We start from the raw sequence: 14,639 nt of genomic DNA on the forward strand, positions 1-14,639 counted from the left end.
CAATGAAATTAAGTGGACCATATATTGAAATGCACCTGGTTAAGCTTGGAGATGATGTAAGCATATATGAAATCCAATGTGTGATTTGCGTAAAAAACATCAGACTTACATGACCTGCAGGGGTGTTGAATCCAGACTTCAGCAGCGAGTTCCGTAGGCATTTGATGAGATGTGGGAAGTCAGATATAAAATATAGGTGCCGTGATGCATCACTGGGGTGTTCAATTTTCAAAGTAGTAGAGTCAGCTGTCGCTTGGATCCCAAGTACTTCCACATATTTCTATTCCAACTTGCACCATCGCAAGTAATAAAATCCACAAAGAGCCCACTCTTTTCAGCTAGTATAGTTGCTTCAATGACAACTTTGGCGAGTGTGTAACCTTTCATGTTTCCATGTGTAGGAAAGTAACCAATAACTTGACTCCATTCGTCTTGAAATGGGACTAAAAGGATAACCATACCGTGGTCACGTGGTACACCTTTGTCCTTGGAAGTTGCAAATGGACCTAAATCCACAAAACCCTCAATTGCACCCGACTTCTTCACTGAAAAATGTTCTGACAGTTTCAGTTCGTCGATTACCAATCCACCGTGTTTCTTCCAAACATCAAGCTCCGCTGTCTTTTCCTTTAGCTGCTTTAGAACTCTCTCACTAAAGCCAAACACAGTGCGGTATGCATGTACATAGCGCTTCAGGGTTGATTTACATGGAAGGGATATGATGTTATTGCGACCAAGGTGTTCATACAGGCGAGGGCTCTTCATCTTCATGATTAAACAATCTAAAACCCAGCTTTTCGTATAGCGCAACCCATTGGGTTTTACTCTTGAAGCTGCAAAGCACTGTCGTACAGCTTCCTGCTGTTTTGGTTGAAGCCTTGCAATCTGTGCTTCTAAAGTTTCTGTCTTTATAGCAGCATTCCTAATTTGCATTTGTTCCAGCTTCTTTTTCACACTTTTCAAGCGAGAAAACAATCTAATGTTTCTTCTGGCCACAACACGCAACTTCAGCGCTGCATATTGGCAATTCCTTATTGCTGTTCGCTTCACCCGGGCTCGTCGGATTTGCAGTGCTCGTTTCAAATAGCGGCAAGACACACATTGTGCACCTGAAAGAAAGGTGCAGTGAATTAGGTTGCAATAACTGGCAAGAAATCTTTCGTAGCGACAAGAGTTATAGCTGTTATACTAGTAAAAATGCACATTATAAATACCTTTTTTATCAACCTGGCCAAGACACTTAATGCTGAAGTACATTTCGTTGCATGTAACCACATGGTCCTTTAGCTTCTTCGTAAAAAATCGTTCTTCATAGTCTTCGTGAGATATTGCTCCAACGCAAATGCACATAAGATTACATGTTTTCAGCACTTCTTCTGCTGCTGCCTCTGTTCCCATGGTGCCTTCTTTCAACAGGGTACCTCTGATGAACACTTTGCAGTAGCTCGCAATGCGTGACTCAAAAAACATGACCACTTTTTCCGATCGTACTTCATTCTTCGGTGTCAACACGGACGTGCAGTACACAATGCCTTTGTGATCTGGAAAGATGTGCTTAGTCCAGTACGGCGATGGTACCTCAAGACAGCTAAATAACGACATAGACTTGCGGTCTTCCTGCGGATTTTCTGAAGAAGAAACTTCTACATCGATGGCCAGCTGTTCGTCTTCTGGCCTCGATGCTGCAGCGTCTGGATCCGGAGTGTTTACGGCGTTTGTGTGCAACACCGTCGAGTTGCCACTCGTGCACAGCCGGCGCTTCACTGGCGAAGCATGACTCTCAGACTTCCTTTTTCGAGGCGGCTTTTCTTTCACTGCTTTTTTGGTGAGATACGATGGCAAATTTGGCAAAATAGTTGGAACAGCGTCACTGCTCAACATAGGCCTCCCGCGTGGGATCCGCACTTCTTTACCGCCGATGGTGTGTACATAATCGCGAGTTACGTACCGAGGCTCGAAGTGGAGTTCACAAACCGCACTTGTGTCTTTGAATGGCTTGTCCGCACGGTGTAAATTATTCTCCCACAGTCTTCTGAGCCTCTCATCCCTGGGGACGACGAACAGTGACGGTTTTGGAGCACCTTTCACGTGAACATAGCCCGTCTGGCATCCGGGCGCATAACAATGGTTCCAGCGACGTGGTGCCATTCCGCACTAAGTGTCGATGACCGCGAGGTGTTCACTACCAATCTACATTATTCACAACTATAAGAACTGAAAAATGGAACGTATTGACAAAGCACTGCTCGGCCGTAAACCTGCAGCGACGACGACACACAGCCAACACAGAAGCGGAGTGAAAAGGTGAAAACTCCCATTGCTGACAATGGTAGCGCCGCCACGTGGGCACTCAAGAAAACGAAAACTCGTTGACATTTTTTGCGCCACGGCAACGTACCCTCTCCCCGTAGAGTGGGCTCACTACCCATTATTCTAGAACATTATATCCAGGCGAGTCGATGGAGCGGTGCGAGCGTGGCTTGCTGACATCGCCGACTGCGGCGGCGTGACAAACATCGAGTACGTTTGTTTCCCTGGTGACGTGATGTTGTTCCGCATTGAATAAAGTGATGCTTGAAGTGTGCCTTTTCTGCACGACAACGCCCGTTTTGAAACCGCTAGGGAGATCGGAGATCGTGAGCAGCGATGCTAGGTCATTTCGCAGGTAAACACAGCTACTGGCGTCTCTGCGCTGGCTCGCTTCGCTTCCACCTTTGCTCTTCACATCGATGGCATAGATAAAGTAATAGTGTATGCTAACGCATTACATACGAGCGCAATACTTGATAGTGTTGTCAAAAACAAGCGCCCGACGATGAGCTCGCGTGTGAACGGCGTAGGCTACGGCCGGCACCCGCCATGCTAGGCCTACCTTTCGGAGTCGTGAATAATCAGCTGTTGCCGTGGTCAGGACGTGCTTGTCGTTCACGGATGCGATTTATTAATTATTTTGGGGGGGGAACAACACGTGGCTGTGTAATGTTGTTTGTTTTGAGCCTCATTCCGAGGATACCAAGTCGTTCGACCCTGCATGCCGAGGCGCCGCAGGGGGGTGGAGCCTACCGCTGATAGCTTCTTCGCCCCCGTGTGTCCCAAAACGTCGCATGTGGCACGCCGCACCATGCGACGCCGCACGCCGCATCACACGGAAAATCGCACGTCTGTCTCGCGCGAGACAGACGTGCGCCACCACTTCACCCAACTCTTCTGGCAGTTGGGTGAAGTTCGAAAAACCGGCTCCCGGTACACGTGCCAAACTTGCCTGACTGCGTTCTGGTAGGATCGTTAAACTATGCCACCCAATTCAGCCGGTCCTACGGAGAAACGGGGAAGGGGGAGTGGTCGACTGATATCCCTCGTCGTAGAGGCGCTGAGCAACACCGACTAAATTAGTCGGTGTTGCGCTGAGGCGTGCTCGCGCAAGGGCTGCAGCAGATAGTGCCTTGTCCTTTCCTTCAACCACACATTCCCTCCTTCGTTGTTTGCTGGAAGGTGCGGCTTAGCTGCGAATTTCCGGGACTTCGCTTCGCCTCGCAAGGTGCAGCCACAACCGGTCTGGGTTTTAGCTTTCAGCATAAACTGCAAGCACCACGCTGGTTCCGGTTTTTCCAGATCCACGGTGACCTCGAAAATGGCCCAGCTGCCGCCTTGTCTGCCTCGATAGCCTTGCTTAGAGTCGAGCTCACAATGGCCTTTCTTGGCTCGTGCGTTTTCTTTGCGCGAACTGGTCCTGGATCCCTCGTTCACGTCTTGCTGACAGGAAATCAGCCCGTCTTGACGGCACATCCTTGCTTGAAATGCGTCGATATATTTTCGTTCAGTTCACAAAGGCCGAAAGACTTCAATAGTGTTGACCTGCATAACACCCGCGAGCATATTCCTAGGCAGCGGCTTGATACAGTAGGCCGTTCGAATAGCATCGAGCGATGAGACCAGATCCGGAGGGTGGGATGAGGTGCCGTGGTCGATGGAGGCAATTAAGGATGTGGCGACGGGTCGGTGATCGGTTGAGGCGTTGCACCTGAGGGGAACGGTGATCCTCAATCAACTCGTTGAGAGTGTTGTTTACACGAAGGCGTAGAAGACGATCCTATAGACGGGTTGGGGGCAAGGCCAAGGGCAGTCTTGTATGCCCGGTGGATGAAGACGTCCATCTTGATGCGTTCTGATTTGAGGCCACGAGTATAAGGAAGGGCGCACATAATGCGGGAAACAACGAAGGCGTCAACCAGACAAAGCAGATCGTGTTCTCACATGCCTGCACGCCACGCGCGGACACGGGTGAGCATTTCTGCGGCAAGTTGTACCTAGAGCTTGTCGATGATGTTTGTGTTATGGCGGTCGGACTGTAGTATCAGCCCAAGCATTCAGAGATGGAGAATGATGGGCACGAGAGTGGCGTTGACGTGCACTGCGATGGTAGGGTGAAGTATTTTGTAGCGACGGCGGTCGGGTGGCCGCATGAGGAGGAGGGCCGATTGGGCCGCCGAGCAAGTGAGACCGGCCGCGTGCACGTCGGAAGTCATGACGTCGCCTGTGCGTGGCAACTTCTGCTCGATGTGGCCATAAGAACCTGATGTGACCCAAATGGTGACGTCGTCAGCGTACAGAGTGTGTTTGAGACCAGCGATACGGTTCAGCTTTCCAGGGAGCGTGCGGAGGGTAAAAATAAATAGAAAAAGTGGCGATACGGCACCATACGGGGTGCCGCGAAGGCCAAGCTCGTACGTGGGAGACGGGAAGTCCGCTATGAGGATTTCGGCTGTGCGGGCCGTGAGGAACGCGCGGATGTAGTTGTAGGGGCGGGTGCCGAGATTGAGGGCTGAGAGTTCGGAAAGGATAGCCGAATGAAAGACGTTGTCTAACGCTTTATGAACGTGGAGGCTAAGGAGAAATTTAGTGTCTGTAAACGTGGGTGGGTCGAGGATGTCGTGGTGGAGTTGCAAGAGGACATCTTGAGTCAAGAGTTGGGGGGTGGAACCCAAGCATGGCGTGGGGAAGGAGCTAGATGGTGAGCCTCCGTGTACGTTTGCAGGCGATCGAGAACGATGTGTTCCAGCATCTTGCCGACGCATCAAGTGAGTGAAATGAGCCTGAGATTCTCGACTCTGAGTTTCTTTCCTGGCTTGGGGATGAAAGCCACGGGAGTGTGTTTCCATTATTGAGGTAGGTTTCCCGATCGCCAGCACTTGTTTAGGAAAGAAAAAATTCGTGATCGGAGGAGCTTGTTGGGGACGCGATCTGTACCAGATGCAGAGGTGGTACGGAGCCTCATGCCGCGTACACCTCTGCTTCCGTGATGCCAGTGTCGAGTTCTGGGTTGGTACCTCAGTTAAGGATGCGAGAGAGGGAGAATATACACCATGGGTATGAAGCTGAAGTACTTCGCTGCCAGGTCTGCCACCAGCGACGGAGTGTTACCGGGGTTGGCCCGGACCACTCGTTGTAGTTGCTGGCGAGCGACCGACTTGGCGGAAGCATGGTCAAGGAGGTGGTGGAGGATATCCCAAGTTTGTTTGCCGCCCACCTGACCGGAGAGCTCTGAGCGAAGTTGTTCGCGCTGTTGGCACGCAAGCACGGTGGTATGCTGCTTAATAGCACGATCGAGGTGTGCGATGCGGTGGCGTAAGCGACGGTTGTGACGTCACTTATGCCAATGGTTGGTAAGTCTCTTGCGAGTGGCCCCCACATGGGCAAGACGGGAGTCGATCGCGGGATGGCCCTCCGTGATAATGATTAAGACGGTGACCGCATTAATATCTCCTAGTAGCTGGTTGATCCATGCCGAAAGGTCCTTCTCTGGCTTCAGCGGCACGAATAAGGGCGAGGAGTGATGCTTCTTCGGTGGCACGAGGGGGGTTGTACACATGCAGATTTAAAAGAGGGCTGCTCGCGTAGCTCAGGTCGAGAAAAACGTGGTGGAGTCCAGGGAAGCTAGGTAAGATCGGCTTGATTGACAATGAGCGTCCGCCGGGTGAGGATGGCCGCGAATGAATGGGGCAGAGGATCATAAGGTACTTGGTTGTGGGCAAGTAACACCAGAGGGAAACGTTAGTGTGATTGATTGGTATGGGAGGTTTAACGTCCCAAAACTACCATATGATTATGAGAGATGCCGTAGTGGAGGGCTCCAGAAAATTTACCACCTGCGGTTCTTTAACGTGCACCCAAATCTGAGCACATGGACCAACAGCATTTTCACCTCCATCTAAAATGCAGCCTCCACAACCAGGATTCGATCCCTCGACCTGTGGGTCAGCAGCCGAGTACCTTAGCCACTAGACCACTGCGGCGGGGCTACGTTGGCGTGAGTTTCTTGTTGAACAGTATTATCAGAAGAGACCGAGGGGTCTATTTGTTGAAGGTGGAAAAAGAGGTGGTTGCGCTTGTGCTGAAAACTACGACAGTTCCACGGATAAATGGTGACGACAGATTGGTGAGCCATTTTTGAGAGCGGATGGCATGCCCTCGGCTGATGATGGCGAGGATCGGGCTGCGAAAGTACAGGTGGTACGGGCATAGAGTGGTAACTTGGCTCGGATGCTTTCGAGCACGGTATAGTATTTGAAGGGTGCCAACTGTCGATTGAAGCGATTCGAAAGACGTCACGGGGGATAGGTGGCAAAGTGTGTGCACAGTGAATCGAGAGCTTTGTGTTGGTGGAGAGATTGAGAGGTGGAGAGATGTAAGGGGAATGCTTAGTCTGCGGCTCTTGCTAGTGCATCCTTCGGAGGTCTGCACGTCTATGTTGGAGGAGGAGTCAATGGTGGCGGGATGAGATAATAGCATTGTAATCGCCGATTCCAGCTTCTCTTCAAGTGTGTGCAGTTGCGCTTCGAAGAAATAAATTAGTGATTTCTGAGCCTCAATTTAGGCGTTTTGTGCAGTGAGCTACTGCCAGACGGGGGCGTTTTCTTGTTGTAGAACAACGACCTGCGGCTCCACGGGTGAGCCGGGGCGCCGCCGGCCGACGGTCGGTCTGGAGGCGCGCGCTCCCTTTCCTTACGGCCTGAGCAGACACGGGGAATACAATGGAACTTTTTCTATACAGTCACGACGGCGCGCTCCGCGAGAGGGTGTCGCGAGCCAAGCCCCCAAAGCCCATTGCGCTGCATGCGCTTCGTAGTAAACTAGCTGTGCCCGACCAATTTCTCGTGCTAATTACTTCTTCCGATCGTAGGAAGCGTTGAAGGAAGTACATGTGCGTGTGGGGACAGTGTGGCTTTCTCCGCACTTGGAAAAAGAAGACGCACACACAGCGCTACTAGCCACAACAATCTTTATTTTTTAGGACCTGACCACCTTATTTTTGAAGGAGGCGAAAATGCTTGAGGCCCGTGTTCTTAGATTTAGGTGCACGTTAGAGAAGCCCAGGTGATCGAAATTTCCGGAGAGCTCCACTACAGCGTTCTTCATAACCATAGCGTGGTTTTGGGATGACCATGCTGATGCAGATATCACCGAGTGCGTCCTTGTGCTCGTTTCTACAATGAGACGGGTAATCTCATCCTTATGACGATCCACTGAGTTAGGGTTACCTTTGTAATCATGATCGGTGTGACTAGAAGTATGACATGGCGGTAAAATATACGACCCCGCAAATGATGTGTTACTATGATACAGGGTGTGGAAAAAAAATCTGGAGAAATTCCGGCGCACAGCAAGCGGTGGCATATTCAGCGTTTTATTCGGGTGAACGAATGAGGACGTGACTGCCAGAGTGGTGTATTTTTGGGGGGCGACGCATATCACCCGCCCCCCCCGGATCCGCCACTGACCAGGTCGCGCCATTCGGGAAAGTAGCTTGCTGCCGTACGCATCGCACTTGGATACACGTGTCGCAGTGAGTTTTCCCGACGTATTTTTCGTGTTCGTGCCTGCCTGCTTTTGCGAAGAGACCTTCGTGTGTGCTTGGTGTTCTAGTGGAGCGCTCGCACAGCGCGCAAATGGTGTCGCGCTGTGCCCTCACGCCTTAAATTTAAAGTAGTCACATCTGTAGTCCAGTAGTCACAGTTTAAAGTAGTCACATCTGTCACAGCCTGAAATTCCCTCGCGGAAGCATTTCAGGCTGTGACAGATGTGACTACTTTAAACTGTGATTGTCACTACAGTGTTTTACCAGCAGTGCTTTTTTTTCAGTTCTCCATGCGTATAATGTTGCAGTACCAAGGAGAACATTCTGTTTCCCATTGAAAGGATTTACTGAATGTTTTTTATGTTTACTCTTCGCCTCCGGCGTGGCCGTCCCCATTATGCTGTGACTTTCACCTTTTTGAAGTATTTATTTCAATATTAAAGCACAATTTAGGATGCCTTCAACAAAAAATGTGCAATTTTGCTATTTTCAAGTTCAGCGACGGCCGGCATGTTTATTTGAAATAAACATTTCCAAAACCATAACTAAACCATTTGCTCAACCATGTGCAATATTCATCCTCTTACTTATTCTCGAAGTTAGAGGAAACTAAAGAAAAGGCTTTGTTATAACCGCGTCGATGCTCTGCCCAGCAACAAAGCGGTCGTATGAGCGGCCTGCGCCACCACTTCTGAAGAGCGGAAATGACCAGAGTCATCATATATACTTGCTGCCATGTTTATATCGCATTGGTATCATGAATACCATGTAGAGTATAGCTTCAGAAAGCGACACGGTAAGTCGGAAGCCAAACGCTCCCTGCGCGCGCTAGCCTCCGCAACGGCCGTGAGCGGGTTGGCTCGGAGCGCCCCCACGAAATTGCGGCCATAGGTAGCAACAACCCCCCGTGCGCAGACCGTAAAGGAAGGGAGCGCGCGCGCGCCTCCAGATCAGCCGTGGTTTAGGCAACGCTGGTACAAAAGGCGGAAAAGCGGGGACCGACTTGAGGGGTGGAGCTGATGAGGGACCACATGCCGCTTGCTGGAACGAGTGCATAACTGCGGGGGGGGGGGGGAGGCAACATGTTGTATTGGCGATGGTGTCAGGTACTGGGGCCTTTGGGCATTGAGCGCGCTGCACGTTGCGCTTTTTTTACAGGTAGAATTGTGCGAGGAGTGACTCCCGTTGCAGACGATACAGCGGGGGACGCAAGTGGATGTCAATCCTTGAGGCGATATGGGGTGAGCACCACCGCAGCGATGTCACAGCTGATACCATAGTTCCCAACTGGTCGGTCAAGTGGCAATTGAAGCAGGCTTCAACCATATGGCGGAACGGTACGAGGCAAAGCTGGACACAGAGGTATAAAATTCACCAGAATAATGTAGGGTTCATAGGGATCAGATGTGAGTGTACTTGCCCATGCGGCGGCCGCCCATGAGAGGGAGGGTAGGAGTCGTTGCTTAGAGGTGGTCAAGGATGGCTTGGCCCACGTAGTCATTGAAGGCGCGGTAAAGTATGCCCCTCAGGGCATCGTGTGGTGGGTGGAGAGGGGGTGGGCGTAAACGTCGACAGTGAAAGCATTCGCGGAAAGCGTGAAAGAGGTGATGTGGAGGTAGGCTTAAGCACGAGCCGAGTCCGCGACGCTAAGCGCGTGAAAGTGTTGTTCACAGGGTAGATCTGCCCCATGTCGCGAGATGTGGGCGGAAAGTCTTGCAGGCACGCTTCTTGCAGAAAGGCGGTGTACAAGTGCCAAGGCTGGAGCTTGGTAAGTTCTACAGGGGTTTTGGGGTAACAAACGACGTAAATTGCGTCAACCGGGGGACGAGGAAGCGGATCGTGGCGATGGGGCTGTAGCGTGCGGGCAGCCGCACTTGAGCTATGACTGACAGGCCTAGCTCATTGAGCGGCATGTTCAGGTGCTTTAGGAAGCACTTCCGGGCCACGCCGGGCGAAAGTTTCGCGATAAAGTTGGTATCGAAATAATTCAGACAATGTGCTTCAGCCACCCGAGAAGATATTATCTGGATGGGTTATACAGAAAGCTGGCGCGAGGGCCGAAAATTGGCGGAGCCGAAGTGAGGTGCGACTGCTCTCGATGTTGATCCGCCCCTCTCCCCCTTTTTTAACAAATCGACAATTACTACTGACTGGGCGAGTTGATGCACGATAAAATGGTAATGCTTTAGCGCAGCTCAGTTTGGGCGTGAAAAAATGGTGCTACAGTAAAGAAGGGTAAAAAATGCCCCTACATTCCCGAAGGAAATCGTGAGGAAATGTGATTGAATTTCTTGCGCCGAGAGAGCGTACCATTGACGGCAGACATTCGCCATCACTAGAGTGTACTAGAAGTGTACCTTCGCCGACCTCACCGAGGCACCCAGCCAGCAGCAAACGGTCAGAGTTTGGCGCGAGCGGACGGGAGAGTGGGGCGCAGAGAGGAGAGAGAGTGAACGGAGAGAGAAGAAGCGCGAAGCACTGCACCTACCCTCTCCTACACTCTCGAACCACATGCTCCATTTGCTAGGGGCGAGGATAAGCACACGTGCCCGCAGCTGTTGCGTAAGAGAGGGAGTGAGAGTGGAGAGATAACACCTGCTGGCACGGGTACACCACCGCGGACAACGACGGATGCCTGAAATAGCCCGACTAAGAAAAGTGGTTGCTTGAGTGTGTTGGTACGACATAGTTGAAAAAACAAACAGCACGAAAAACGAAAGACCCGGCGAAGAAGTAGACATACAGAGCGCTGTGTAAGTGTACTTTGTTTGCTCTCTCGTTTTTCGCGCTGTTTATTTTTCAACTATGCCAACTAACAAGTGCATTAGCACTTAAAACAGACAGTATGAGCTCTAACTCATACTGTGAAAAAAAGTTGGAAGTTATAACTCATATTGCCATCTTTTTTTCCTTCACCGTCTGCGCTAAAGCAATATAATTTTATGGCTAGCAGAAGCTGCCTGCGTTGGTGTTCCGATGTGAGAGAGGGAAGCGTAGGAGAGGAAAGAAAGGAGGACGGGACGCGCACGCACGATGGGAGTGTAATCGCAGCGATGAGGAATGTCTGGAGGAGAGGGGGGAGCGATGGAGTGGGCTCGGCAACACGTCAAGGATGGCGGACGCTTACCTGCGACGCCTGTTTTTCGTGCAGATGGTCGCCTGGTTGTGTTTCGCACCAGCCTCCTGCACGGAGCCTCACGGTACCGACGGAGGCCTGGTCCGGCTGCACCCTCGGCCGCTACGCCCAACCGACTTGCCGCTGCCGCCCTTCACGGAAATTCACACGGATGATGCGCAATGTACCGCCAAACCGCCACCTGATCTGCTCCGCTTCGCCCCCTCCCGGATGTCATGTGCCAACCACGTCACCGATTCGACGCCGCCAATTCACCGCCAAGATAAAAGCCCGAACATCACCCATGGTCCCACCAGTGGGCTCGGCAACACGTCAAGGATGGCGGACGCTTACCTGCGACGCCTGTTTTTCGTGCAGGTAACTAACTGTTACTCTATATTCGTCAAACCAACACGGTACTATGCATTGATAGTGTTGCCGAGCCCACGGTATTGTATTGCTGCCTTGTGTCAATACTGCTACTGTTTTCTAAATTTGCTACTTCTTTCCGGCGATATAGAAGAAAATCCAGGTCCTACTACACGTTCCGCTTCCAGCGAAATTCCTGGTGATATCTTGGCAGCACTCGATGAAATTATATTAAACCAAGACAACCTTATGAAAGAAATGAAAGCCATGCAAACTACACTGTCCCAGAATGTTAAAACGTTTGACGATATTAATCAACGGCTTGCTAAAATAGAAAAAGAATGTACCGCCGTAGGCACACTTCAGGCAGACTTTGAGGTCATTCGCTCAGTTACTGTCAAAAATTCCGAACAAATATCGCAACTAACCTGCAGTCTTGACGATTCAAACGATCACGCCCGGCGAAACAATCTCATATTTTATGGACACACTGATTCGGATCGCGAAACCTGGGCCCAGTCCGAGGAACTAATCATAAATCTCTGCAAAAATACGCTCAAAGTAACGCTCAACCCACGTGATATTGACCGCGCACATCGACTGGGATCTTTCCATTCTAACAAAAATAGACCGATCATTGTGAAGTTCACGCATTTCAAAGATAAAGACCGTATTCTTTCTAACGCAAATAAGCTGAAAAATACCACGTATAGCATTTCGCAAGATTACTCGCCTAACACCCGCTTGATACACAAGCAGCTGATTGCGTTTGGCAAAGCCCAGTCCCGACCCTATAAACTTGCATACCGAAAATTAATCATCGATAAGGTCACCTACATTCTTGATCCGACTACGCAAACGGTAGTCCCACGTGCCCCGTAGCTATCCGCTAAAGTCCGTACCGAGTCTAATGTAAACCTTATTTCGCTCATCTATACTAATATTAGGAGTCTACTGCCCAAACTCGATGCCTTGCACAGCCTAATTCAAGCAAGTGACTGTAACTTAGTTCTCCTAACCGAAACGTGGCTTAATGCATCTATCTTGGACTCTGAATTGCTTCCTCTGTTCAACAACTTCGATATTTTCCGTTGCGATCGCAAAAACAAGCGGGGTGGTGGAGTGTTAATCGCCGCTCACCACAGTTTACAATGCTGCGCTGTCGACATTCCTTCGAGTCTTGAAGTAGTCTTTATTCACTGCAAAGCTGCCGTTCCACCCGTTGTCATTGGCATCTGCTATCGCCCCCCTGATTCCGATCCTTCTTTCGTTGGTGAGCTTCATGATGCTCTACAACTATTAACGTCAGCGTCAGATAACGCCCCTATTCTCCTCCTTGGTGATTTTAACTTCCCGGCGATAACTTGGTCTGATCTAGCATTAGCAATGTCGAAACCGAACACTGAAAGTGACTTCATAGATACTTGCCTTACTTTCAACTTATCTCAAATGATTAGCTTTCCTACGCGAACGACTTTTAATTCATCAAGCTTACTGGATTTATTTCTCACGACCCAACCAGATAAAGTTTCGTCCGTTTCTAGTCCGAGCAGCTTCAGTGATCATGCCGTCATTCATGCCACTTTTCAATGCAACTTGCCCAATCCAAAAAAAGTAAAAAAGACGATAACCCTATACAACAAAGCAGATTATCAAGGAATGAATGATGAACTAGCTTCCTTTTCCGATTGGTTCCTCGTGGATTTTTCCAAACGTTCTGTTGACGAGAACTGGGAGCTCTTCAAAAACAAAATTCAGCAATTAATAAACATGTACATCCCCACAGTTACCATCACAGAACGGCCTACTTCGCCATGGTACAATAATACTTTGAAACGACTTAGCAACAAAAAGAAAAGACAATTTCGGTCAGCCAAAAAATCAAAATCCAGTAACGCTTGGGAAAAATATCGTGAGACTGAAAAACTTTACGCATCCATGATCTCGGACGCTAAGCGGACGTTCTTCTCGTCAACCCTACCAGACATGCTACGCACAAACCCCAAAAAGTTCTGGAACACTATCAACCCAACCCATGCTAAACCCATTTCTTTACTAGATGAAGATAATATTCCCATCCCGGAGTTCAAGGTCGCCGAAACACTAAACTCCACGTTTTGCTCAGTATTTACTGATGAACCTGACGATGCATTCTCATGTGTTCCCGATGTATCTCCATGTGTGCCGTCCCATGATTGCCCTGCTATGCCCAGTGTCATTTTCGAACCAAATGACATCATACAAGTCATTGATTCCTTAAAAGTGACGTCATCAGCTGGTATTGATTGTATAAATTCTAAAGTTTTAAAAAATACCAAACATCTCTGTGCTGTCATATTGTCGCACATCTTCCAGCAATCACTGTCATCTGGAGTGGTGCCACAGGACTGGAAGGTTGGCAAGGTCATTCCGATACCCAAAAAAGGTCCGTCATCCTCACCTTCAAACTACCGGCTCATATCAGTAACATGCGTGTGCTGTAAAATAATGGAACATATAATTTATTCTCAAACAGTCAAATTCCTGATCTCTGTAAACTTTTTCCATCCCAGTCAGCACGGATTTCAGAAAGGCCTCTCCTGTGACACACAACTAGCGCTCTTTATTAACGACATCAGCTCAAGTATAGATCAGAATGTTCCTGTAGATGCCCTTTTCCTAGATTTTGAAAAAGGTTTCGATAAAGTACCCCATAAACGCCTTTTTTAAAACTTTCCCGCTTAAACATTGACCCAGCAGTTCTAGAAAGGATACGAAATTTTTTGTCAAACCGGGAACAGTTCGTTTACTCCAACCAGACATCATCTACCACGCGTCCTGTCCTTTCAGGTGTACCTCAGGGTACGGTGCTCGGTCCCCTTCTATTTTTAATTTATGTTAACGACCTACCTAGCAATATATCGTCCCAAATCCGTCTATTCGCTGACGATTGCGTGATTTATCGTCCTATTAACTGCCCTAATGACTCCCAGATCCTTCAAAATGATCTAATAACTATAGAAACCTGGTGCAAAAAATGGCTCATGACTTTCAACATTAGGAAAACCTCCGTCATCTCTTTTCATCGCAGGAAATCTCACCCGGCTACTTCATACTTTTTTTCTGGTTGCGAAATATCCCTGGTGAATTCCTACAAATATTTAGGTATAAACATTACGCCAGATCTTACTTGGTCCTCCCACATAACAAACATTTCTAACGAAGCAAACAAAGTCCTTGGTTACCTAAGAAGAAATTTACGACTTGCTCCCCCTTCTGTTAAACTTTTAGCATATCAAACACTAGTCCGTCCGAAGCTTG

General features: G+C 49.3%; 1 protein-coding gene across 1 annotated transcript in view; it reads left to right on the forward strand.

The window, feature by feature from the left end:
* The first annotated feature begins 10,983 nt into the window (after nucleotides 1-10,983).
* Nucleotides 10,984-14,639, forward strand: part of LOC142777083 (uncharacterized) — a 112,166-nt gene continuing 108,510 nt past the window's right edge. The window contains exon 1 of the mRNA XM_075881380.1: nucleotides 10,984-11,348. Coding sequence (XP_075737495.1) covers nucleotides 11,007-11,348 — 342 coding nt within the window. The 5' untranslated portion in view covers nucleotides 10,984-11,006. The remainder of the gene's footprint in view (nucleotides 11,349-14,639) is intronic.

This window comes from Rhipicephalus microplus, chromosome X (genome assembly GCF_043290135.1).
Source record: "Rhipicephalus microplus isolate Deutch F79 chromosome X, USDA_Rmic, whole genome shotgun sequence".
NCBI lineage: Eukaryota > Metazoa > Arthropoda > Arachnida > Ixodida > Ixodidae > Rhipicephalus > Rhipicephalus microplus.